Source organism: Nycticebus coucang, chromosome 4, assembly GCF_027406575.1.
Source record: "Nycticebus coucang isolate mNycCou1 chromosome 4, mNycCou1.pri, whole genome shotgun sequence".
In the NCBI taxonomy this organism is placed as follows: Eukaryota; Metazoa; Chordata; class Mammalia; order Primates; family Lorisidae; genus Nycticebus; species Nycticebus coucang.
Genome location: NC_069783.1, coordinates 133,816,342 through 133,838,936, shown reverse-complemented (window position 1 = coordinate 133,838,936; position 22,595 = coordinate 133,816,342). Strand labels below are relative to the sequence as shown.

General features: G+C 54.6%; 2 protein-coding genes across 4 annotated transcripts in view; one reads left to right on the top strand and one right to left on the bottom strand.

Annotated features, from left to right (window-relative positions):
* Nucleotides 1-14,422: 14,422 nt before the first annotated feature.
* Nucleotides 14,423-16,581, top strand: DERL3 (derlin 3). Of its 2 annotated transcripts, none has more exons than XM_053587051.1 (7): nucleotides 14,423-14,586; nucleotides 14,711-14,776; nucleotides 14,849-14,922; nucleotides 15,046-15,139; nucleotides 15,545-15,740; nucleotides 16,152-16,242; nucleotides 16,345-16,581. In XM_053587051.1, exons 1-7 carry the CDS (start codon nucleotides 14,494-14,496, stop codon nucleotides 16,436-16,438), a joined length of 708 nt encoding a protein of 235 aa, XP_053443026.1. In that variant the 5' UTR covers nucleotides 14,423-14,493; the 3' UTR covers nucleotides 16,439-16,581. The 2 variants fall into 2 exon arrangements, with proteins under 2 accessions (XP_053443026.1, XP_053443027.1); XM_053587052.1 differs by having other exon boundaries at nucleotides 14,424-14,586; nucleotides 14,714-14,776.
* A 1,836-nt stretch (nucleotides 16,582-18,417) lies between these two features.
* The window catches only part of SMARCB1 (SWI/SNF related, matrix associated, actin dependent regulator of chromatin, subfamily b, member 1), a 41,157-nt gene continuing 36,979 nt past the window's right edge, over nucleotides 18,418-22,595 (bottom strand). For both annotated transcript variants that reach the window (XM_053587050.1, XM_053587049.1), the window contains exons 8-9: nucleotides 19,190-19,321; nucleotides 18,418-18,782 (exon numbers count right to left, since the gene is read on the bottom strand). In XM_053587050.1, coding sequence (XP_053443025.1) covers nucleotides 18,743-18,782; nucleotides 19,190-19,321 — 172 coding nt within the window. In that variant the 3' untranslated portion in view covers nucleotides 18,418-18,742. The remainder of the gene's footprint in view (nucleotides 18,783-19,189; nucleotides 19,322-22,595) is intronic.

The following is a 22,595-nucleotide window of genomic DNA, read 5'->3' as shown; positions in this document are numbered from 1 at the left end:
CTTGTATTGGGAGATCCTCCTGCTTGAGGTCACACACACACTGATTTCTAGTGAGGTGTTAAACTCTGCTAGTTCTCTGTGGAGTAAAACACCACCTGTGTTAATCTCCTTTGAGGGATCAGTGGGAGGGAGGCATTTTCCTCCCATCACCACCACAGAGGATCTTCCTCTGCAATAAGGGATATAAGCTCTTCTGCCCGTATCTCAGGACTCCAGCTACTCCCTTGATCTCTGCCCCAGCCAAATGCAACTCTCCACAATGGGTATCTGCTTTGCCTGTTTAATGGGCAGGAAATGCCCTCAAAGATGTATCTTTTCTAGAACGTTGTCATAGCCTCTTCTATGACCATTACTTTGAGTGCTCACAGACCCAGCAGAGTGTTTGTAAGCTGTATCCCCAACAGGCTAGAATTTCAGAAAAGGCAGGAAGCTTGCTAGCAATGGCCAGCTTAAATGTAAACTAGCTGACTTTTCTTTGTTCCGGCTTACTCAGCTTACTTTTTAGTTTTCCTCTTTTACTGGGGGTGCTTTCCTTTGCCAAGAATGGGGTCTTCAGTTCCCATTCTCCCAGCAATGCAAATTAAATCCACAACAGCAGGCTTAGCACCTGTAGCTCAGTGGCTAGGGCACCGGCCACATACACCAGAGCTGGCGGGTTCAAACCCAGCCCAGGTCCTGCCAAACGACAATGACAACTACAACAACAAAAAATACCAGGGCATTATGTCAGGTGTCTGTAGTCCCAGCTACTTGGGAGGCTGAGGCAAGAGAATTGCTTAAACCCAAGAGTTTGAGGTTGCTGTGAGCTGTGATTGTCACAGCACTCGGCCGAAGGCAACATAGTGAGACTCTGTCTCCAAAAAACAAAAAACAAAACCCAACAGCATATTGGTTCACACACAACAGACTAGAAGTTTAATTCTGGCAATGCCAAGTGTTGGTGAAGGTCAGTTGGAATGCTTATGTTCTGTTAATTAAAATGTAAATTGGTGCCATGACTATGGAGAACAATTTGGGAGCATCTAGTAAGTTGGAGTTGCACATACCTCTCCACACAGCAATTCCAGCAGTTCCATTCCGGGGTTTGTCTTGGAAAAACTGTTTTGGGGGTGGGGTGGGGGACATAGTCTTGCTCTGTTGCCTGGCTAGAGTTCAGTAGCATCATCATAGCTCACTACAACCTCAAACTCCTGGGCTCAAGTGATCCTGTGGCCTCAGCCTCCCAGTCCCATACCAGGTGGGACTACAGACACATACAGCTAATTTTTCTTCTTTTTGTAGAGACAGGGTCTTGCTCTTGCTCAGGCCTGTCTTGAACTCTTGAGCTCAAGCCCTCCTCCTCCTGGCCTCCCAGAGTGCTAGGATTACAGGCATAAGGCACCACCTCCAGCCAAAAAATATCCAATTTTAACAATCGATTACTGAATAAATTATTCCTTTTATTGCCTCTCCAAGGGCTTTTTCTTCTTCTTTTTTTAGACAGCCTGACTTTGTCACCCTGGCTAGAGTGACATCATCATAGCTCACTGCAACCTCAAACTCCTGGGCTCAACCTCAGAGCCACTTTGACTGGCCTGGAAAAAAACTCTTTTTCTTTTTCGAGATAGAGTCTCACCTGTCACCCTGGGGTTGAGTGCCATGAAGTCCTCATAGCTCACAGGGAGCTCAAAGTCTTAGGCTTAAGTGATCCTCTTGCTTCAGCTTCCTGTGGTTGGTACTACAGGGGCCCCGCCAGAATGCCTGCTAATTTTTCTATGTTTAATGGAGACAGAGTCTCACTCTCTTTCAGGCTGTTCTCGAAATTCTGAGCCCAAGCAATCCTCCCACCGCAGCCTCCCTGAGTGCTAGGATGACTGGCGCGAGCCACCTGCAAGGCTCCAACTACTTTTATGATACCTGGTCAGCCCTTGGTGTGCCGTTTCCTCTGCCATTAACTATCATCCTTTGGCCGGGAAGTTCGAGGTGTCTCCTCCGCAAACACTGACTGGGAGTTTAAGTGTGGGAACGGAAAGGGGGCGTAGGGAAGTAATGGGCTCAGCCTACCGCGCCCCATTCCGCCCCGCCCCCTTAAAGCCACAGGTGTATTTGTGGCAGCCCTGCGCTCACTGACCCGTGTGTGCCAGGTGCAGATTTCCGTTCAGCCTCTTTTTTTTTTTTGCAGTTTTTGACTGGGGCTGGGTTTGAACCCACTACCTCCGACATATGGGGCCGGAGCCCTACTCCTTTGAGCCACAGGCGCCGCCCCTGCCTCTTTTACAGAGCGAAGGCCAAGCCCCAGTAGGCACCAATCTACAACCTGGCTGGTCTTCTTCAAGTTACCTAGTCCCGCCCGGCTGACCCTCGGGCTAGCGGCCCCTGATGGCCTCCCCGGGAGGAGAGGGGAGATGTCGCGAGAACCCCGCCTGACTTTTCCACCTCTCAGCTCATTTGATTCTCAGCTAGTCAATTTCCAAAGTGGGGTGGGGTGAGGAGAGGAGCTGCTCACAGCCCCCAGCTACTCACGCTTCCTCCCACGTGCTTGGGCCACTTTCTCCGCACCTGGGGAAACTGAGGCAGACAGCAGGCAGAGATCAGCCCTGCGGGGAGGGGAACAGCTCAAACTAAAAGCAATCACTCCACTGAAGCCAGCTGGTGACCTTGACTCCTACCCCGGAATCCCCCAGCTCTTTAGGGAGCGAGGGGCATCCCAGGGGCTCGGCCCTTAGGGAAGTAATGGGCTCAGCCTACCCGCGCCCCATTCCGCCCCGCCCCCTCCGGCCTGGAGATTTCCCTGGCGCCGCAGCGACCGGCTCGGGCCGCGAGGGGGCGACAGAACCCAGGCTCTGAGGAGTCGGTGCTGCCGAGCGCTCGGGGTGGCGCTGGCTGGCTGGGCGCTTCTTGGCGGCCGCCGCCCCCTTTCTTCCCCGGCCGCTCTGTCGCTCGGCCCCTCGGCGCGCGAGGCCGGGTCGTCGTGCGCGGGCTCAGGCTGCAGCCCCGGAGCGATTTCGCTTCCTCTATCCTCACCCCCGGCGCAGCCCAGGTGTGGAGCTGGGCCCCAGGAGCCCCGGGGACCTGAGAGGCCCGGCGTCGCGCCCCACTGCGGACGGTGCCTGGCACCTGGAGGCGGGGCTCGGGCTGGACCTGAAGAAGACACCTGGCCGCTCCCCCGGGGCAGACCAGCAGCAGACGGTTCCAGGGCGCTGGAAGGCCCCTCCTGGTCTCACGCAGGAGCTGGCATCTGCTCCGCCTGGAGCCTGCTGAGGGCGCGGCAGGGCAGAGGTCAGGAGCCCGCTGACCTTGGGCGTCAGGTTACCAGGGTGTGCGGTGTTTAGGTAGCCACAGGCCTGCTGGGGCCGCACCAAGGGGGCTCCTGCGGATCTAACATGTGCTTCCTTTTTCTAAGACCCAGTTTGCTCCCCTGGGGAGTGGGGCACAGCATAACAGCTGATGTCCCCTCTCTCAACATGGTGCTGAGTCTCAGGACCACCAAGTGTGTCTTGTCTGTTGACCCTCCCTGGTCCAAGCACCCTGAGGGCAGACACGGACCCTTTCTGATCCCCACACTTGAACCAGACAGACCACGGCTGAAGCCTTGCTGGACAATCTTGGCCAAGGTGAGGGATAGGGGTGCACAGAGCAAGGTCCTGGGGCAGCTCCTGCAAACTTTGCCCGGAATCCTGGTGGGCCCTCCTTAGAACCCTCACTCAGGTCAGGGTCTCGTGTCCAACTTAATGGTTAAAAAAAAAGAGAGAGAGAAAGAAGGAAAAAGAGAAAACCCAACCCCACAACTAGCTGAGGCAGCAGCTCCTGGCCCCTTTGATATTTGAGGACTGAACAATGGGGCTGATTGCAGATCAGAGATTTGAAGCCATCATAATTAGAAGGAAAGAATGTCCTTGTGGTCGGCTGTTCTAAAAATACAGCTGCACTCACATCTGGAGGGGAAGGCTGGGGACCTGGGGTGAGGGTGGTAGTTAGGCCAGAGTCTAAAGCACTGACGCCTGCATTCTTTGGGGAGGTCCTGCCTCTCAGCGAGGCCTCATGCTAGGGGGAGGAGGACCCCAAGGCAGCCAGTGCCCCTGTGGGCTACCTGCTGCAGTTTTAGGAAGTGCAAGCAGCAGAACGTGGGTCCCTCCCTGGGTCTTCCACACATATACCTCAACCTTAGTTTTCTCCTCTGAGCACAAAGGACACAGGTCAGGAGTCTGACTCTGAGTGCTGCTTCTTTCATCAACAACCCCCACCTGAGCCGGGCAGGGCAGGCATTTAGCCACAGGCTTCTGACCAAGGACCAAACATTTTCTTCTGGATTTTCTGATTTGGGGTGCATTTGTCAGCTTTTATAAATTTGTCATTTTTTTTTTGTTGGCATCCACACCCTAAATACATATTCACTTTGGGACCTAATCTTGCATTTATAATTTTGCCTTTGTTTTCTTAAATAGCATTTCTGACAGTCTCACGGGGGTGGTGAAGGGCATTGCAGGCCTGGGAGGATGTCTGCAGAAAAGTCTAGAGGCAGGGATTCTGGTGCATCACTGTGGGAGGAGGGGACACCTGGGGAGCCTTCCATCCCCACAGCTGGGTCACCACCTGGTGTGGGAGCACTAGCCCTTCTAGAGCAGGAGCAGGGCCCGGGTGCTTGGTGAGGGGTCAGTGGGTGCAAGCCGGGTGGGAGGTGGGGTGTACCCCAAGCTGTTCTGAGCCTCTCTTTCTACCTGACCCTGGCTCTGAGTCCCTGGTCCTGAGTTGGGGCTACTAGGGTGGTGGCTCCTCTTCCTCCAGGTCCTGCCAGGCCACAGACCAGCCCTGCGTGGTGGTCTGGGGTTGAGCAACATAGTGCAGCCACAGGCTCCACGTACACACACCCCGGACCGCGTGGCTAGACCCCTCGCTGTAGAGACCTCAAGTTGCAGTCAGACGACACAGATTCACAATGAGCCCCCAAATCTTGTCTTTTTAAAAAAGATTTTTTGTTTTTTGTTTTTCAGAGATAGAGGGGTCTTGCGGTTGCCCAGGCTGGCCTTGAACTCCTCGGCTCAATCGATTCTTCCACCTCACCCTCTTGAACAGCTGGGACGACAGGCATATACCACCCAGCCTGGTTTTTTTGAAGTCTTTCCACTGTATGTCAAGGTTCTGTCTCCATGAAGTCATCCCCAGCCCTGCCATTTGGCTGACTCTGCCAAGCAGATAATCTGCTTCTCCCCAAACACAGCCCACAGCGCTGAGACCAAAAATAGCTGAGACCGGGGAGGGGAAGGTCCCTGCCAGATGCTCTGGGGCTCTGTCAGCCTAGGCTAAAGGTGGCTTTGACATTTCTGCAGTGGCCACAGCAGGAAGTGGGAATTACTGGTAAATGCTAAGGGTCATGAAAGCCAGGGCACAGGCTGTAGTAGGCCCAGTGGCTGGAGACTAGCGGGGACCATCTCCACCACGCAGAGTCAGGGACAGTGAAATTGAGGCCCCGGCAGCAGAGAAGTGGGGGGATCAGAGGCTCATGTCAGAGACCCTCCCCAGGAGCCCAGTTGTTGCAAAGAGGTTTCACCTCCAAACTAAGACTGGAAAAGAACCTGAGGCCACACGGGGCTGGCTGGTTGGTGATGCCCCCTCCTTTGTGCCCCAGAAATGGGGTGGGGTAGCTTGCTTCTTCCTCACAGGTCCCTTAGATTACACCTCATGGTGACAAAGCCAGGACTGGCACCCTGCTGTTTTGCTACCTCTTTAGCTATGTGTCCTCAGGCAGGTTACTTAACCTCTCTAAGCCTGTTTCCTCATCTGTAACAGTAACCTACTGCATCAGGTGGTAGCGAGGCTTCAGTGAGTTAGCAAAGCCCATGTGTGGTGTCTACCAAGGACCCCTGAGCAGCTGTTATCTCCTGCCCGGCATAGTGTCCCTGCCTTGCCTATGAGTAGCACATGGGTCTGTTCCCACCTCCCACCATTGCTTAAGCCATTGTCCCTGCCTAGCACCCCTCTCCTCATCAGGATCCCTCCGCCTGGTGGTCCCCATGGAGCACCCACCAGTTAGTTCCCCTCCTTGCTTGATGTGGGATTCAGTGTCCCCCCTACCAGGTGGAAGAAAGAGCTTCTGTGGGACAGAGGTGGCCACAGGTGGGAGAAAGAGCTTCTGTGGGACAGAGGTGGCCACAGCACCTCCCTCCACCACACCGCAGGCCTTAATGGATGTTCCTCGACCACAGGCACATGGGAGCTAAGGCACATGGGTCTCCCAGAGGAGACTGTGGGGAACAGGCCCGGCAGAGAGGATGCACAGAATCCGTCCTTGGTGTGCTCTTCACCAGGGTCCACCGCCCATTCATGGCAAGGGTGCGCCTTGGAGGGAGGCCAGATATGCCTGTTATGGGAAGGGGCTCCCACCTGGAAACCTCCGACTGCCACCACAGAGCACAGTACAACCTCTGAGCTGAAGGAGATGCTGTCCATTTTATAGACAGTGACACGGAAGACCTGAGAGGGCAGGGAGTGGCCAGGTTTCGCTGCCCGCCCCGAGGCTTCATGCTCACCGGCCCTCTGCCTGTGCCCCAGTGCTGCAGCAGACACCAGGCAGAGGAGCCATCCTCTGGACAACTCCAGGGTGACAAGCTGGGAGGGCTGGGCTGAGGTCTCCAGGGAGAGCTTCCCCAAGGTAGTCATACCCCCTTAGTACTCCAAATTCTCCTGTCCAACCCAACAGGTGGCCTCTCCCCCAAACTGGGCCTTCATCCAAGTCTGCCCAGGGAAGGGCTCCTTCCTGCAAGCTACCTCAGGGCCTTTGCGTAGGCTCTTCTGGTATCCTGGCCTGGCTACTCAAACTCATCCCAGCCCTACTCTGCCTCTTTGTCCCACCCAGAGACCAGCTTATTCTTGGAGAGACAGGATTCTGCTACCAGGTCCAGAGGGCCAGGCCCAGGTCACTCCCTCTCTGGCGTAGGCCTGATGCAGCCCACCTGGACTGTTTGTTGTTCTTGTACCCTGCCCACAAGCAGCTGCTGCTATGTGGCTTCCGGATTCAGGGCTAAAAATACCCAGTGGCCCAGACAGGAAGGGCCAATGGAGACACAGCTGCTCCTGGGAGTGGTTGGCTGGAGCTTCAGTGGAGGCTTACCACGGCTGGGGTCCACGTGCTGGAAGTGGGTGCGCCCTGTGCTCACAGCCCCTGGCAAGGGGCGTGATGTGTCATTAAGAGGAAAATGCAGCTGCTCCAACATGTACACAAACATTGCCTTTGTTTCTGATTGTTCTGCTTTGTTACCACAGGCAAGGACTGACTTAGGAATAAAACATATTCAAAAATTAAGTGCTCAGGGACCTAACAGAAGGTGAGTGAGCTCTGGTTCCTTCAGGAGTGATCAGGGAGGGCTTCCTGGAATAGGGACACTTCCACCACCTGCTCTCTCTCTCTTTTTTTTATTTTTTATTTTTTGTAGAGACAGAGTCTCACTGTACCGCCCTCGGGTAGAGTGCCATGACGTCACACAGCTCACAACAACCACCAACTCCTAGGCTTAGATGATTCTCTTGCCTCAGCCTCCTAAGCAGCTGGGACTACAGGCGCCCGCCACAACGCCTGGCTATTTTTTTATTGCAGTTTGGCCAGGCAAAACTGCCCCCATATGCAGTTTGGCATATGGGGCCAGTGCCCTACTCACTGAGCCACAGACACCGCCCTCTCTCTTTTTTTAGATAGCTCAGTGAGGTGGCGCCTGTGTCTCAAAGGACTAGGGTGCCGGCCCCATATACCAGAGGTGGCAGGTTCAAACCTGGCCCCAGCAAAAAAAAAAAAAAAAAAGATAGCTCAGTGAGTTCTTTTTTAATGTTTTGAACAAAATTTACCATATAAAATTATAATGCTGTTTTTTTTTGTAGAGACAGAATTTCACTTTATTGCCCTCGGTAGAGTGCTGTGGCGTCACACAGCTCACAGCAACCTCCAACTCCTGGGCTTAAGCGATTCTCTTGCCTCAGCCTCTCGAGCAGCTGGGACTACAGGCGCCCGCCACAACGCCCGGCTATTTTTTGGTTGCAGTTTGGCCAGGGCTGGGTTTGAACCCGCCACCCTCGGCATATGGGGCCAGTGCCCTACTCACTGAGCCACAGGCGCAGCCCTATAATGCCGTTTTTATCAGATCATAGAATACTGGCTATAGGGCGGTGCCTGTGGCTCAGTTGGTAAGCGCCGGCGCCGGCCCCATATACCAAAGGTGGCGGGTTCAAACCCGGCCCCGGCCAAACTGCAACCAAAAAATAGCCGGGCGTTGTGGTGGGCGCCTGTAGTTCCAGCTACTTGGGAGGCTGAGGCAAGAGAATCGCTTAAGCCCAGGAGTTGGAGGTTGCTGTGAGCTGTGTGAGGCCATGGCACTTTACCGAGGGCCATAAAGTGAAACTCTGTCTCTACAAAAAAAAAAAAAAAAGAATACTGGCTATATTGCGAAGCATCTTATAATTTCCAGTATGGAAACAAAAATAAATAAGAAATTACCCCATCTTTATAGGAGCTTAATATCCAGAAATCCAAGTAGACATGTATACAGATAACTACAGTGAAATCAGTTAATGGCTGAGCACAGGTTGAGTAAAAAACTAGGCAAACTCAAGGGTCCTTTCAGGACATTGCTATTCCCACCTCGGATTGGCTCTGTAGTTTCCAGGAAAACCTGACAAATTTTTGGCCCCCTATTGTCAACTCTACTAACCCCCTAAGTGTTAATGACGTCACAGAGTCAAATACCATCTTTTCCTTCATTATGAAATGAAAAAAGCTGTTTAGAATTTAAGTCAGTATCTATTTTGTCAGTGACTCTCAGTGACCATATTTTCCCAATAAGCTAAGTATTTAAATCTTTTGATCATAAAGGGTTGGGATTCTGGGAGCGCCGTGTCATCGCTTTACACAAGTTTATGGTGCTTGCCAAGTCTATAATGAAAAATGGCGTTGTTGTTGTTGCTTGGAGTTTGGCCAGGGCTGGGTTCGAACCCACCATCCTCATTATATGGGGCCGGTGCCCTACTTGCTGAGCCACAGGCACCACCCCGAAACATGGCTTTGTGATGTAATAATTTGAATTTGTTTGCCATGACATTTATTTCAACAGTCTCGATTAATTGGTTAAGAAAACCTTTCTTATCTTCCAGAAGAGGCAAATACTTAAAAGACAAATTCCTCAGCATATGGTTTATTTAGAGCTGATCTCTATCTCCTTCCATTACCTTTAACCGACTTGTAGCTTACTCTTTCTCTCTTTTTTAACACAACATCTAGGCTGTTAGGGAAGAAAATGAATCAATGAATGGTCCAGAAAGTGGGGCAGTTCCAGAGGAGAGAAACTGAGGCCTGAATAAGAGGTGGTGGGGAGGAAGGAAAGGACTGGGGTGGGGGTTTCGTGGGAGCATCAAGTGCGACACAGGACACAGGACTGGGGGGTGCAGAGATGATCCCAGGTTTCTGGACTGTCACCAGGAGCTGATGAGGCTCCCTCCTAGTGTGAGATCTGTGAGGGGGACAGCAGCTCAGTGGCAGCAGATTTAGGGGTCTGTTGGGGGTCAGCAGAGAGGGTTGCAAGGCCTGAGTGGTAGCTCAGAGGAACAGAGCCTGTTACTGTGCAAGCGGATCCCTCCCATCCATAGTCCACAGCACAGGAGGGAGAAGGCTGGCCACTGGCAGATCAGTCCCCAGATGTCCAAATGTGGCTCTCCACCTGTCTCTAGGTCCCTGGGAACCTGGATGCCCAGGGCTTCTCTCCATAAAGAACTCTCTGGAGAGGTCCAAGGATTCAAGAAATGGTCCTGGTATCTCCAGAGTGGCCTGCTCTGGGCCTCATACTAGACAGGAAAGGCCAGGACTAGTGACAGAAGCCTAGCCTAAGCCTAGCCTGCTCTGCCTCACACTCTGCCTCAGTTTCCCCATCTAAGGATATCGGGAGCTGAGGGAGCATCTGTGGGGAACCCAAATGCCACTCCCTGGATGTCCTGCCGGCTCCCTCTAGGCCACTGCTGGCCTCCCAGCCCACCCTGCACTCCCAGGCTCCCAGGAATGGCCAGAAATGTGCTTCTCAGCCCCCAAGCTGGGGGCGCCTACTTTATCAGCCCCCAGTCAAAGAGGAGACAGACACTCCTGCAGACAATGATGGCCCCTCCTGTTTGCCGCAGGCTGACCCTGAGTGGAGGGCCGGCAAGCGTCTGCTGAGTGCCAGGAAGAGGAACACCTCCCCTTCCCCACGCTGACATGAAACCCGACCTCCCTCCTGGCTGGCTCCCTCACGGCTGGTGGGCGCCTGCCCTGGCATCAGAGGCCCAAGATCCCAGCCCTGCCACACATGGGGTGGGATCTGCTCAGCATGGACTGCCTCTAGTATAACCTTCGCCTGCTTTTCTGGAAAAACAAGGATGGCCCCCTCAACCTGCCCCCCAACTCCTCTCAGCACCTTGGTTCAACCCCTGCTATGTAAGCCAGATCTCTTCATCCTAAACCAGTAATCTCACAGCACACTTGAACCTATAGTTAAACTTCCATGGCACACTTAAATTATGTTGATCAAAAAAAGAGTAAAGACAGAAGGTGGCTCAGGCCCGTAATCCCAGCACTCTGAGAGCCTGAGGTGGGGAATCACCTGAGCTCAGGAGTTAGAGTCAGACCCTGTCTCTACTCAAAATAGAAGAACTAGCTGGGCCTATAGTCCCAGCTACTCGTGAGGCTGAGGTAAGAGAATCACCCAAGCCCAAGAGCTGGAGGTTGCTGTGAGCTGTGATATCACAGCACTCTACTGAGGGTGACAGACTAAGACTCTGTCTCTAAAAAAAAAAAAAAAAAAAAAAGAAAAGAACTAGCTGGGCATTGTGGCGGCTAGTATAGTCTCAACTACTGGGGAGGCTGAGGCAGAAGGATCGCTTGAGCCCAGGAGTTTGTGGTGGTGGTGAGCTAGGCTGCCACAGCACTCTACCCAGAGCAACGGAGTGAGACTCTGTCTCAGAAAAAAAAAAAAGTGAAAAATGAGTATACTTAAAAATTTTGGGGTGGCACCTGTGGCTCAGTGAGTAGGGTGCCAGCCTCATATACCAAGGGTGGCAGGTTCAAACCCAGCCCCAGCCAAATGGCAACAAAAAAATAGCCAGGCGTTGTGGTGGGCGCCCGTAGTCCCAGCTACTCAGGAGGCTGAGGCAAGAGAATCACCTACGCCCAAGAGCTGGAGGTTGCTATGAGCTGTGATGCTACGGCACTCTACTGAGGGTGACAGAGTGAGACTCTGTCTCTAAAAAAAAGACAAAAAAAGAAAAAAAAATTTTCACGGCACACCTAAGATCTTCCCACAGCACACTAGTGTGCTGTGGCACACAGGTTGAAAAGCTCTGTCCTAAACCAAATGCACATCCCCCCAGTGGCTCCCAGTTTGCCCTGCCCCCCACAGAGGGCTCTTGGGCCCACTGTCACCAGGCCCTGGCCCTGCTCCACTCCCTAGGGGTCCCTTTCAGCACCCTGTGGAGATCTTCATGTTCTTGGCATCCAGCTGAGACCACCCCCTCAGCCAGTTCTCCCTCTTGGCCAGTTCCAGTCTTCTTGGGATATCTCAGGGCCCTGTCCAGAGCACCCAGTATCTTCCACACTGCGTCCAAGGCAGAACTCTTCATGTTAGGAAAGGCACATCCATCTGAGTGCCTGCCTCTCCCTCCTGCCCACCACCCTCCTGGACACCAGCGACCTCAGCATGGCTGCAACCCACGGTGGCTCCTGAGGCCACGTCTCCTGCGACTTCTTGCTGCCTTGCTCCTGCTGAGCTTCCCTCACCATTCCTCACTGGGTTTTCCTTCTCTCTGTGGTTCCTGCAGGATGGGATGCCCAGGCCCAGCCTCTCAGCCTCTCAATCTACCCCTTGGGCATCTCACACAGGCCCAAGGCTACAAGCCTATTGCTCTAGTGCTAACTGGCAGGCACATCTGGACTTCCTGCCCCAACCTCTACCCCAGCACCACTCTCAGAGTTTTCCAAGTGCTGTCACAAGGATGCCTCAAACTCAGTGAGGCCAGAACAGGAGTCTCCATCCCACCCATTTTCTCTCTACAATTCCCCACCACCATCCCTCTGCTTTGCTGATCAGGCCTTGAACTTACCCTGGATTCCTGTCACAGACTGGTCCCACCTGTGGGCAAACCTACACTCCACCACTGCCCAAGTCACCACTATGCTTTCAGTCTCCCACAGCTCACTGTTTTCTCTGGCAACCTACTGCACTCACAGTGAACACAGAAATCTCTTTAAAAATTTCTCTTAAACAGGCTCAGTGTCCATAGCTCAGCAGTGAGGGCGCCAGCCACATACACCGGGGCTGGCGTGTTCAAACCTGGCCCCGGACCTGCCAAACAACAATGACAACTACAACCCCCAAATAGCCGGGCATTGTGGCGGGCGCCTGTAGTCCCAGCTACTTGGGAGGCTGAGGCAAGAGAATCACTTAAGCTCGGGAGTTGGAGGCTGCTGTGAGCTGCAATGCCACAGCACTCTACCGAGGGTGACACAGTGAGACTCTGTCTCAAAAAAAAAAAGGAAATTTCTCTTTTTTTTTTTTTGTAGAGACAGAGTCTCACTGTACCACCCTCGGGTAGAGTGCCATGGCATCACACGGCTCACAGCAACCTCTAACTTTTGGGCTTACGCGATTCTCTTGCCTCAGCCTCCCCAGCAGCTGGGACTACAGGCGTCTGCCACAATGCCCAGCTATTTTTTGGTTGCAGTTTGGCCGGGGCTGGGTTTGAACCTGCCACCCTCGGTATATGGGGCCGACGCCCTGCTCACTGAGCCACAGGCGCCGCCCTGGAAATTTCTCTTAAACATACACACCACATGCACTTTGTCTTAACCATGTTTAGGCATACAGCTCAGTGGTATTAAGTATATTCATATTCTTGTGCAACTGTCCCCACTGTCTACCTTCAGAACTTTTTCCCAAACTGAAATTCTGTACCCATTAAACAATAACTCTACATGTCCAGCTCCTGTAGGTAAAATCATACAGTATTTGTTTTTGTGTGTGTGTGTGTGTGTGTGTGTGTGTTTTAGCTTAATGTCTTCATGTTGTAGAAAGTATCAGAATTTCATTCCTGGCGGCGCCTGTGGCTCAGTGAGTAGGGCGCTGGCCCCATATACCGAGGGTGGCGGGTTCAAACCCAGCCCCGGCCAAACTGCAACCAAAAAATAGCTGGGCATTGTGGCGGGCGCCTGTAGTCCCAGCTACTCGGGAGGCTGAGGCAGGAGAATCACCTAAGCCCAGGAGTTGGAGGTTGCTGTGAGCTGTGTGACGCCATGGCACTCTACCGAGGGCAATAAAGTGAGACTCTGTCTCTACAAAAAAAAAAAAAAAAAAATTTCATTCCTCTAGGGCTGCATAATATTCCATTGATGTGTACACTACACTCAGTTTGTCCGTTCATCTGTCAATGGATACTTGCTTTGCTTCCACCCTTTGCTATTCTGAATAATGCTGCTATGAACATGGGTGTACAAGTATCTGTTCAAGTCCTTGCTTTCAATTCTTTTGGGTTTATACCCATAAGTGGCATTGCTGGATCATGTGATAATTCTACATTTTAATTTTTCAAGTAAGAGCTATACTGTTTTCCACAGCAGCTGCACAATTTTATATTCCCACCTGTAGTGCACGATGTTTCCCATATCTCCACATATTTTTATTTTCTGTCTCTTGGTTAGCTTTGCTTTTTATAGTAAGCATCTTAATGGACTCTACCGAGGGTGGATCTTTTAAAAGTGATAATCAAATACACCCCCCCCACACACAGAGACCCCTCTAGCACAGCGCCCCCCATCCCAATTTGGTGTTATTTTCTGCCAGTGCACTAGTTCACTATACTCCTCAACTGGACCGGAAAAGACAGCATCTTTTGTTGGCTGCTGTATCCCCCAAATCCAGAACAGCAACCAGTATATGGTAGGTGCTCACTAAACGGATGAATAAATGAATGCTGCGGGCTGGGGTCGGGGCTGCCCCGGGAGGGGAGGAGATTGTGCCCGAGTGGCCAGCAAGCTCGAGAAGCGCATCATGTGTGGCCACCAGACTCGGAATCCCGCCCGCCCACGTCCCTGTGGCCCTGTCCGGGTACAGACTAGCCTGTCTAGCTTCAGTCTTCCCCACAAATGTTATATTCTCGGCCCCTATGCCGCGGTGCCGTGGATCTTCGCTATTGGTCTTTCCCTATAATGCCGCGAAGCGACCCGTTCCTCATTGGCCATATTTACTCCCGCGCCGCCACCGCAGCCACAACAACCGCCACGTGCTCAACCGTGCAGCCTATTCATTGGCTACCAGTCTCGACCCGCCCACTCTCTTCCCGCTCCGGAGCTTTTCCTTCTACCTTCCGTTGGCTACTGAGCCAAAGGTACCTCCCTCTACCCTGGCGCGCGCCGCGGCGCGGACTCAGATTGGCCAAAGGAGAGAGAGAGGCGGGGCTGAGAGGCGGGTTAAAGGGCGCGCTGCCTGTTAGGCCACGCATGCCAGAGAAGGTGCAATGGCCTGGCAGGGGCTGGCCGCAGAGTTCCTGCAGGTGCCGGCGGTGACGCGGGCATATACTGCGGCCTGTATCCTCACCACCGCCGCCGTGGTGAGCTGCCTGGGCGGACGGGGTTTCGCTGTGGTTGCAGCCCCTGCAGGGAACGAGGGGGAAGGGTCGCCATGGCTACACCCTAGGTCCTGGGACAGCCTCTGATGCGCCCCTGGTTCCACAGCAGCTGGAGCTCCTCAGCCCCTTCCAGCTTTACTTCAACCCGCACCTCGTGTTCCGGAAGTTCCAGGTGAGGCCACCCTGCCCCGTGCACCTGCAGGCCGGTCCGCCCGTTCGGTGCCTGACCGCCCGCCCCCCGTAGGTCTGGAGACTCGTCACCAACTTCCTCTTCTTCGGGCCCTTGGGATTCACCTTCTTCTTCAACATGCTCTTCGTGTATCCTGCGCTGCACAGACCCGGGCCGGGCGGGGGAGGCCAGGCAGGCCAGCCGGCTGAAGGAGGCCGGGAGTGGGGAAACTGAGGCTGCCCCTGGTGGCACTTCCTATACCAACGTCGTAGGTTCCGCTACTGCCGTATGCTGGAGGAGGGCTCCTTCCGCGGCCGCACGGCGGACTTCGTCTTCATGTTTCTTTTCGGAGGCGTTCTTATGACTGTATCCTTGCCAGGGGCTCTGGTATTACACAGCCCCTTGCGGTCCGGCTTGTGGCCCCACATCAGCGTCCACGGGCAGAGAGTCGTTCACTCCAGCTTAGGATGTACTGAGCGCCCGTCACGTGCTGAGCTGCAGGAGCCAGGGCTACATCTTCTGCTGCATGCAGTGTGCAACAGGGTGACGCGCTGGAGAGGTGGAGATGGGGGATGGCCGACCAGTAGCCTGGAGAAACTGGGGTAGGGCCAGGTTGGGGCCTGGGATGAGGTGGCAGGTGTGCAGGGCAGATCTCCAGGGACCCGAAGACCACAGGGCTAATCTTAATGGAATGGCGTATAGGGACAATGCAAGGCACAGGGGCCCTGGGCACCGCTGAAGCCTGCACCAGGACACCTTAACTCTGCGCAGCTGCTGGGACTCCTGGGCGGCCTGTTCTTCCTGGGACAGGCCCTTATGGCTATGTTGGTGTACGTGTGGAGCCGCCGCAGCCCTCTGGTGAGGGTCAACTTCTTCGGCCTCCTCACCTTCAAGGCGCCATTCCTGCCCTGGGCACTTATGGGCTTCTCACTGTTGCTGGGCAACTCGATTCTTGTGGACCTGCTGGGTGAGCCTGCCTGTCCACCCTGCCCACTCCAGGCTGGCTGCTCCCCTCTCCCACCCATGCTGGACCGCTCCTCTCCCTCCCCACCCCCACCCCACCTTGCTAGCTCAAACCTACCAGTCAGCCCACACGATTTGCATCTTCAGGGCTGACCTGCGGGTGCTTTCGTGGGCCCTGACAGGGTGGGGCTGGCTGGTTTAGGATTCCTGCTCTGACGTTCTCAGCCTTCCTTTCTCAAGTCCTGCCCACTTCTGGCCCTTTAAGCCTGTCCTTCAGGGCCAGACAACCCTGGCTCCCCTCTCGGCTGATAGCCTGTGCAGGACTTTGGGGCCTTCGTGCCTGGAGTAGGTGCTGCTGGCCTGTGACTGCCAGGCTGTGAAGGGTGGCCTCAGGCAGTCTGTGACTCTCTCTCAGGGATTGCTGTGGGCCACATCTACTACTTCCTGGAGGATGTCTTCCCCAACCAGCCTGGAGGCAAGAGGGTGCTGCTGACCCCAGGCTTCCTGTGAGTGCTGGAGATGGCACCCCTTCCATCTCCTCCCTCAGGTGGCTCCCACCCTGGGGGGACTTGCGCTGGCCTCAGTTCAGCATGGACCCCTCTCCACAGGAAGCTGCTACTGGATGCCCCTGAGGAAGATCCCAATTACCTGCCTCTTCCTGAGGAGCAGCTAGGACCGCATCAGCCACCCCCTCAGCACTGACCCCACCCAGGGCCAGCCTGAGAGGCTCCTGGAAGGCCTGCATCCTCCCCTGACTCCAGCTTGCAGCAGAAGCACCGCCCTCCTGGAGGCTGGGTCCATGCAAGGGCCCACCAAGGGCCCACCCGAATAAACACAAAGACCTGTAGCCTTTTAGCCCGAGGCACCAGCTCCCCCTGCCTCAGGGGTTACACCCTCCCGGGCCCTTCATGCTGCCCTCTGTCCTCTCAGCCCAAGTGTAGGTGGTAGGATGGGGCACACTGAAGGCAAAGAACCTGCCCACATTGCCCAGCAGAGCTTTGAGCTGCCTGGGGAGCCTTTGGGCTGATACTGACCCAGCCTCTCCTGTCCCTCTTCAGCAACCCTGACAAGTGCACCTTTGTCTGATTTTCCATAGGATGACACTGATAGGTCAGGTGCAGAGGACCAGGATTAGGTCATCAGCTCTTCTTATGACTCCAGAGCCCCGACAAGTTTTCATCTTAGCAGAATCCTGCGACTAGGTGGAGGCAGAGACTTTAGGGAAGTTCTGTCCCTGTCCTTTTCAGCTGAGGACCTGTGTGAACCTTACATGAACCAGCAGCTCACTTTTGTGTCCTGCACTGTGGGCATCAGATGGCCTGACAGCTCTCCTGCTGCTCTAGGCCTGTGTTGTGGCTCCTGTAGCCACCAGCTGTCATTTTCACAGAAACATAAACAGTCTCCATTTGAGCCTGCCCTAACTGCAGAGCAAAGTCTGTTGAGCAGCTGCTAGCTCGGGTGGTGCAAAAAGGTGAGGGCTTTCCCCCAGGCCCCTCCCGGCAGGTGGGGTGAGAAGGGCAGGGTTTCTTCCATCCCAACAATGATATGGATTGAGCAAGCACTTAAGCAATGAAGCGTATTCATTTCCAAGGCCAACTGGACCTGGAATTTTCCTTTGTTTAGGGCCTTCCAGGAAGACCCAGCTATTCCCTTGTTCGGGGGCTCTGGTGAGTTCCACTCTTTGATGGAAGGCAGAAGGCCTGAGTACAAACTCAGGATGGTCACGTGGTAGGGCATTTTCATAGGAGCCCTGAGGCCTCATGAAGGGCCAGGCTCATCTCCCAACAACTGAGAACCCTAACACCTGCTCAGAGCTCTGCCCTTGTCCACATGTGGCTCAGTTTGGAAGCCAGGTCCTTTGGGGCCCCTGCCACGTTCCCAGGCATCAGAGGAGCCTCTGGCCTCAAGTCTGGCGGGGAAGGACCTGTCAGCAGCAGAGGTGGCACCAGCCCTGTGCTAGGGTTCTGGGCCATTATCTTGAGTGAGTCTGGAGCTGCGTGCCCCGTCTGCAGCCCTCCTGGATCCTACAACCATTCTTCAGAGTGGGACACTTCTGCATTACAGACGAGGACAACAGAGGGCACACGCACTCCTTGGAGATAGAGCTGAGAGGGCCTAAGGACTGTGCCTCCTCCCTACGAATCACATCAACCCCAGGCTGGGTCTCTCACTCCTGCATTCCTCACAGCAGGCTTGATAGGCAGCAGCTGGCCCACGCCACAGTGCCACTGCACCAGCTAAAGGGAGGGAGGCCCCGCTGACCTGTCATGGGCACTGCTAAAGCTGGGACAGACTCCTTCCCATACCAGGCTGTCTGTGGCCTGGCAGTGCCCACATAGACCAGGCCCTCTGAGAGGGGATCCTGGAACAGCAAGGCCCTGGCTGTCAGCAGCCTGGCTATCTGATCCAGCAGAGCCAGGGTGGTCCAGGGACAGAGGGTGAGCCCATAGCTCCTTTCTAAGCCAGACAATGGGACCAGGGTCGGGCTGTTGCTGAAAGTCAAGGCCTCAGGAAAAGTGAGGGCTAGGCTTTGACTCAGGCCTTGTGGGGTGCTGATAGTGGAACCCTGTCAAACCCTCCCCAGGAACCTGAGGCAGAGAGGGGTGAGGCCTTGGCCACACACCACCCCATCAACCCCCATCAGGCCCTGCTCCTGGCCCCCATAGTTCCAAAGCTACCACTTTGAAGAAACTGAACATGACCTAGAGCCTTTTATTTAAAAAGTATTGCTAGCCCTCCCTGGGGCTCCTATACAAAAACAAAACACAACCCAAAATGAGGCTTATTCCTGACCCCAGAGACTGGGGAAGGGTGCTAGGGGCAGGGGGGAATAGGACTGGGGCTTAGCAAATGGAATGTGTGCCAGAGGTGGGGGGACCTAGAAGCCCCCACCCCTGGATCCTCAGGATGGCACTGGGCTATCCCCCTGCCTCTTTCCTTGCCAGAGATGAGGAGAGACTCCGATCTTCCGACATGCTCCATGGGAGCTGAGCGCTGGTGGGCTGGTTACCAGGCCGGGGCAGTGTTGGCAAGACGCCTCATGCGCCTGGAGGAGGAGAGGGTGGTGAGGGGGGGTCTGGCTCCCACTGGGAGCTGCCCTTCCCAGGGCTCTCCGGGGCAGACAGGTGTGGGAGTGGGAACAGAGACAGGACACAGGCTGCCAGCAGGGTGGGACCCCAGCCTTCTTTCAGCCTTGCTGTGCACTGCTCAAGACCTGCCCACCTCTCCAGGGACCAGAAACCTGGTCTAGGCTGCGGTCAGCCCTGACCTGGGGTCTTCCTTTTGCTCCATGCAGGGAACCACATCCAGGGGGTTCCTCACCCAGGACCCTGCTTCTGCCAACACAGGTCCCCTCCTAGAGACCAAAGGTCACTAGGGAAAGGTGATAGCCCTGCCCCTGCCAGGGAAGACGGGTGCCTATGGGCAGAGCCAGGGTTACAGGGACAGGTGTACCTTGTGTTCCTGTCCTGGTCACGGATCTTCTTCTCCATCTCAGCATCTGTCAGGGTCTCCAGCAGTGGGCACCACTGGTCTGCATCACCTGTGTTCCGGATGGCGATCTCCACTGTGGGCAGGGGGTTCTCACTGGGTAGGGAGTGGCAGTGAGAAGAACAACTGTCACTCATAAGGAAGCAGCTATAAAGTCCCCAGAGAGCATTGTCCATCCCATCCCCCTGCAGATGGTATGCTGGAGCCAGGGCACAGCAGGAAGGCACAGGCCCTGGCAAGGGGACTCGCACACTCCTGTGCCCCAGCTCCTTGGGGACTCCTGCCTGTCACCTGAACCTCCAGGGAGCTGCTGGAGGCACCAGGCCCTCCCCAACAACAGCACTGCCCCAGTGACCCTGCAGGATTCCCTTCAAAGGGAACTCTTGACAAGCCTATTGTCTGCTGCCTAGCGTCTCTCTGTCTGCCAGACCCAGACGGGGAGGAGGCCTTTGTCTGTGGAGGTGGTTCCCTGTGACAGGACAGGACAGGACAGCATGGGTGAGGTCAGGCTGTTACCACTGCACCACAGCTGCAGACAGGAGGCAAAACCCATAGGGGTGCAAGGTGTCTGTCCCACCCAGTGTCAGAGAAGAGGGATGGATGGGAGACAGTAGAAGGAGTCATCCCTGGGAGCCCTTGACCTCACTGAGGGCACTGGGTGGCCTGCTCTGGCATGTTCCACACACCGGTCCCTCAGCCCACCTCCTGAGGGCCACACAAAACCCCAGATGGCCAGACAGCTGGTTGGCAGAGAGCTGGACCCAGAAGCCTTATCCCCAGACCGCACTCAGCCCTTTGCTCTTGCAGAGACTGTCACAAGGTGCCCTCCTCTTGCCAGGTAGACTCAGCAGAGTGGGTAAGCACAGGCAGAGGCTGGGTCCAGCAGTGCTGGGAGGGAGGGGTGGCTGGGCAGCCCCCTCTCTGGGCCTTGGTTTCCAAGTCTGTGCAACAGCTATGGGTGCCACAGGGCCCACGTGCCTTCTGCGTTCAGTGGCTCCTTTCACACTACATCTGGGGGGGCAGCAAAGCAGCTGCAGGTGCCAACAGCACGTCCTGCCAGAAAGCCTCAACAAGGCCCTAACATGACTCTCCCTTTCCCTTCTAGCTGCAGCCACTCTGGCCTTTGCTTATCTCCTGAAGATCAGTCACACAGGGAAGACGGCTCTATTCTAATCCACAGCCTGCAGCCCTGCAAAGTACCCCTAACTCATGCTGGGGTGGGCCTGGGGGCGCCCCTGGTGGCTGCCTTGGATCTGACACCTCACTGGGAACAGTATTTACTGCTGAGAAGGGTTGTTGGAAGACTGTGATTTCCCCCACCCGTCCTAGAGACAGAGTCTCAAGCTGGCGCCCTGGATAGAGTGCCGTAGCGTCACAGCTCACAGCAACCTCAAACTCCTGGGCCCAAGCAATTCTCTTGCCTCAGCCTCCCAAGTAGCTGGGACTACAGGCGCCTGCCACAACGCCCGGCTATTTTTTGGTTGTAGTTGTCATTGCTGTTTGGCAGGCCCGGGCTGGATTTGAACCCGTCAGCTCTGGTGTATGTGGCTGGCACCCTAGCTGCTTAAGCTATAGGCACCGAGCCGAGGGCTATGATTATTAAAGCAGCCAACACACATCCATTGAGGGAGCTTCCTAGAGGCCGGAGATCTTACATAGCAGCCTTCCTGTAGCCTTATGCCCAGCATGTGACTGGTTGGTTACAGAGAAGTGTCCACACAGACCCGCCTGCAGAGCCCTGGTTCCTCACAAGGATCCCAGCCAGCTCACTGTATTGGCAACTACAGGGCCTTTCTGGCCAGGGGAAAGTTGGGGGTCTCAGAGACTGCGAGTGCACAGGGCATGGCTCCAGCTGCCCGCCGAAGGTGGCACCGCAGAGCAGAGCTGTCCCCTGCTGCAGCTCAGCATGCTGCGTCTATGCCTTCAAGGCCTGAAATCCTGAGCTTGTTCTGGTGACTCAGAGCCAGGGGCTGACCCCTCCTCAGGAGCTCCTGACAGCTGTTCCCCAACCAGGACCAGGCGGTTTGGCAATCTGGGAACCACCCAGCCTCAAACCCCAAACATCATTCCTCACCGCGAGGGACCCAGCCGCCTTCCTTGGGGGAGAGACATGAAAGGCGCCAAGCTCACACTGAGGGGAACAAAACATGTTTTCCTCTTGATTTAAACAAGAGCTGGAGAGTGGGTCCCACAGGCCCCTTTGTTTATCTCCCCTGGACTCTGGGAAGATTCTACTCCAATGGAGTTTGTTCTAAAATAAGAAGTCCTGGAGCCAACCGTGTTAGAATGGGTCCGGAGCCAGCACTAGCCCGCCTCAGGTTTGGGAGACACCCAGGCAGAAATGTTGCCTCGAGTCCCAAGGGATATCTGGAAACCGCTCTGCTCCCTTCTCCTCTGGGGAACTCTGATCCATGGGCTGCCAGGCCACCAAAGACCCTAAACGTTCCCACCACCCCAATTGTCCAGGTGGGGACAAAGACCCCAGTCGAGGGAGAACAGTATCGGGTGACAGAGGCAGCTGGAACTGACACTTGTGGGGCAACTGCAGGCTTATTTTCAGTGTGATCTCACTCTTGTGACCCCATGTGATACAACAGGCAAGCTGAGCAGTATCATCATCCCTACTTCATTTAAGAGAACACAGACTTGGAGGGAAAATGACCTGCCCACGGCCACCTGACCTGGAGGAGGAAGAGATGACAAAACATGACATCATCCTGTGTTTGCAATCAAGGCCACCCAGGCCCCTGGGATCAGTTAATTTTGGATAATAGTGCCAAGTCTACGCAATTTGGAAAAAGGCTTTTCATAGCCAGGTGCTGGGACGTGACTTGGGGTTAGGCAACAGTTTCTTAGCTATGACACCCAAAACACCAGCACAAACTAAAGTATAAATTGGACTACATAAAAAAAAAGAAAAAATCTTTTGTGCTTCAAAGGACATGATCGAGAAAGTGAAAAGGCAACCCAAAGACGGGAAAAAATATCCGCAAATCACATATTTGATCAGAGACTTGTATGCAGAATATATAAAGTATTCTCACAACTCAATAATAAAAAGACAATCTGGCTCGGCACCTGTGGCTCAAGTGGCTTAGGCGCCAGCCACATACATCAGAGCTGGTGGGTTCGAACCTGGCCTGGACATGCCAAACAATTAACAACTACAACCAAAAAATAGCCAGGTGTTGTGGCGGGCACCTGTAGTCCCAGCTACTCAGGAGGCTGAGGCAAGAGAATTGCTTAAGCCCAAAAGTTAGAGGTTGCTGTGAGCTGTGATGCCATAGCACTCTACCCAGGGTGATAGCTTGAGGCTCCATCTCAAAAAAAAAAAAAAAAAAAAAGACAATCCAATTAAGAAACAGGCAAA

Bases quoted from the DNA above. Each gene is read 5' to 3' on its own strand.
- DERL3 (XM_053587051.1), top strand. From the start codon at position 14,494: ATGGCCTGGCAGGGGCTGGCCGCAGAGTTCCTGCAGGTGCCGGCGGTG. The intron at 14,777-14,848 runs GTGAGGCCACCC...CGCCCCCCGTAG, and splicing joins TCGTGTTCCGGAAGTTCCAG to GTCTGGAGACTCGTCACCAA. The intron at 16,243-16,344 runs GTGAGTGCTGGA...CCCTCTCCACAG, and splicing joins CTGCTGACCCCAGGCTTCCT to GAAGCTGCTACTGGATGCCC.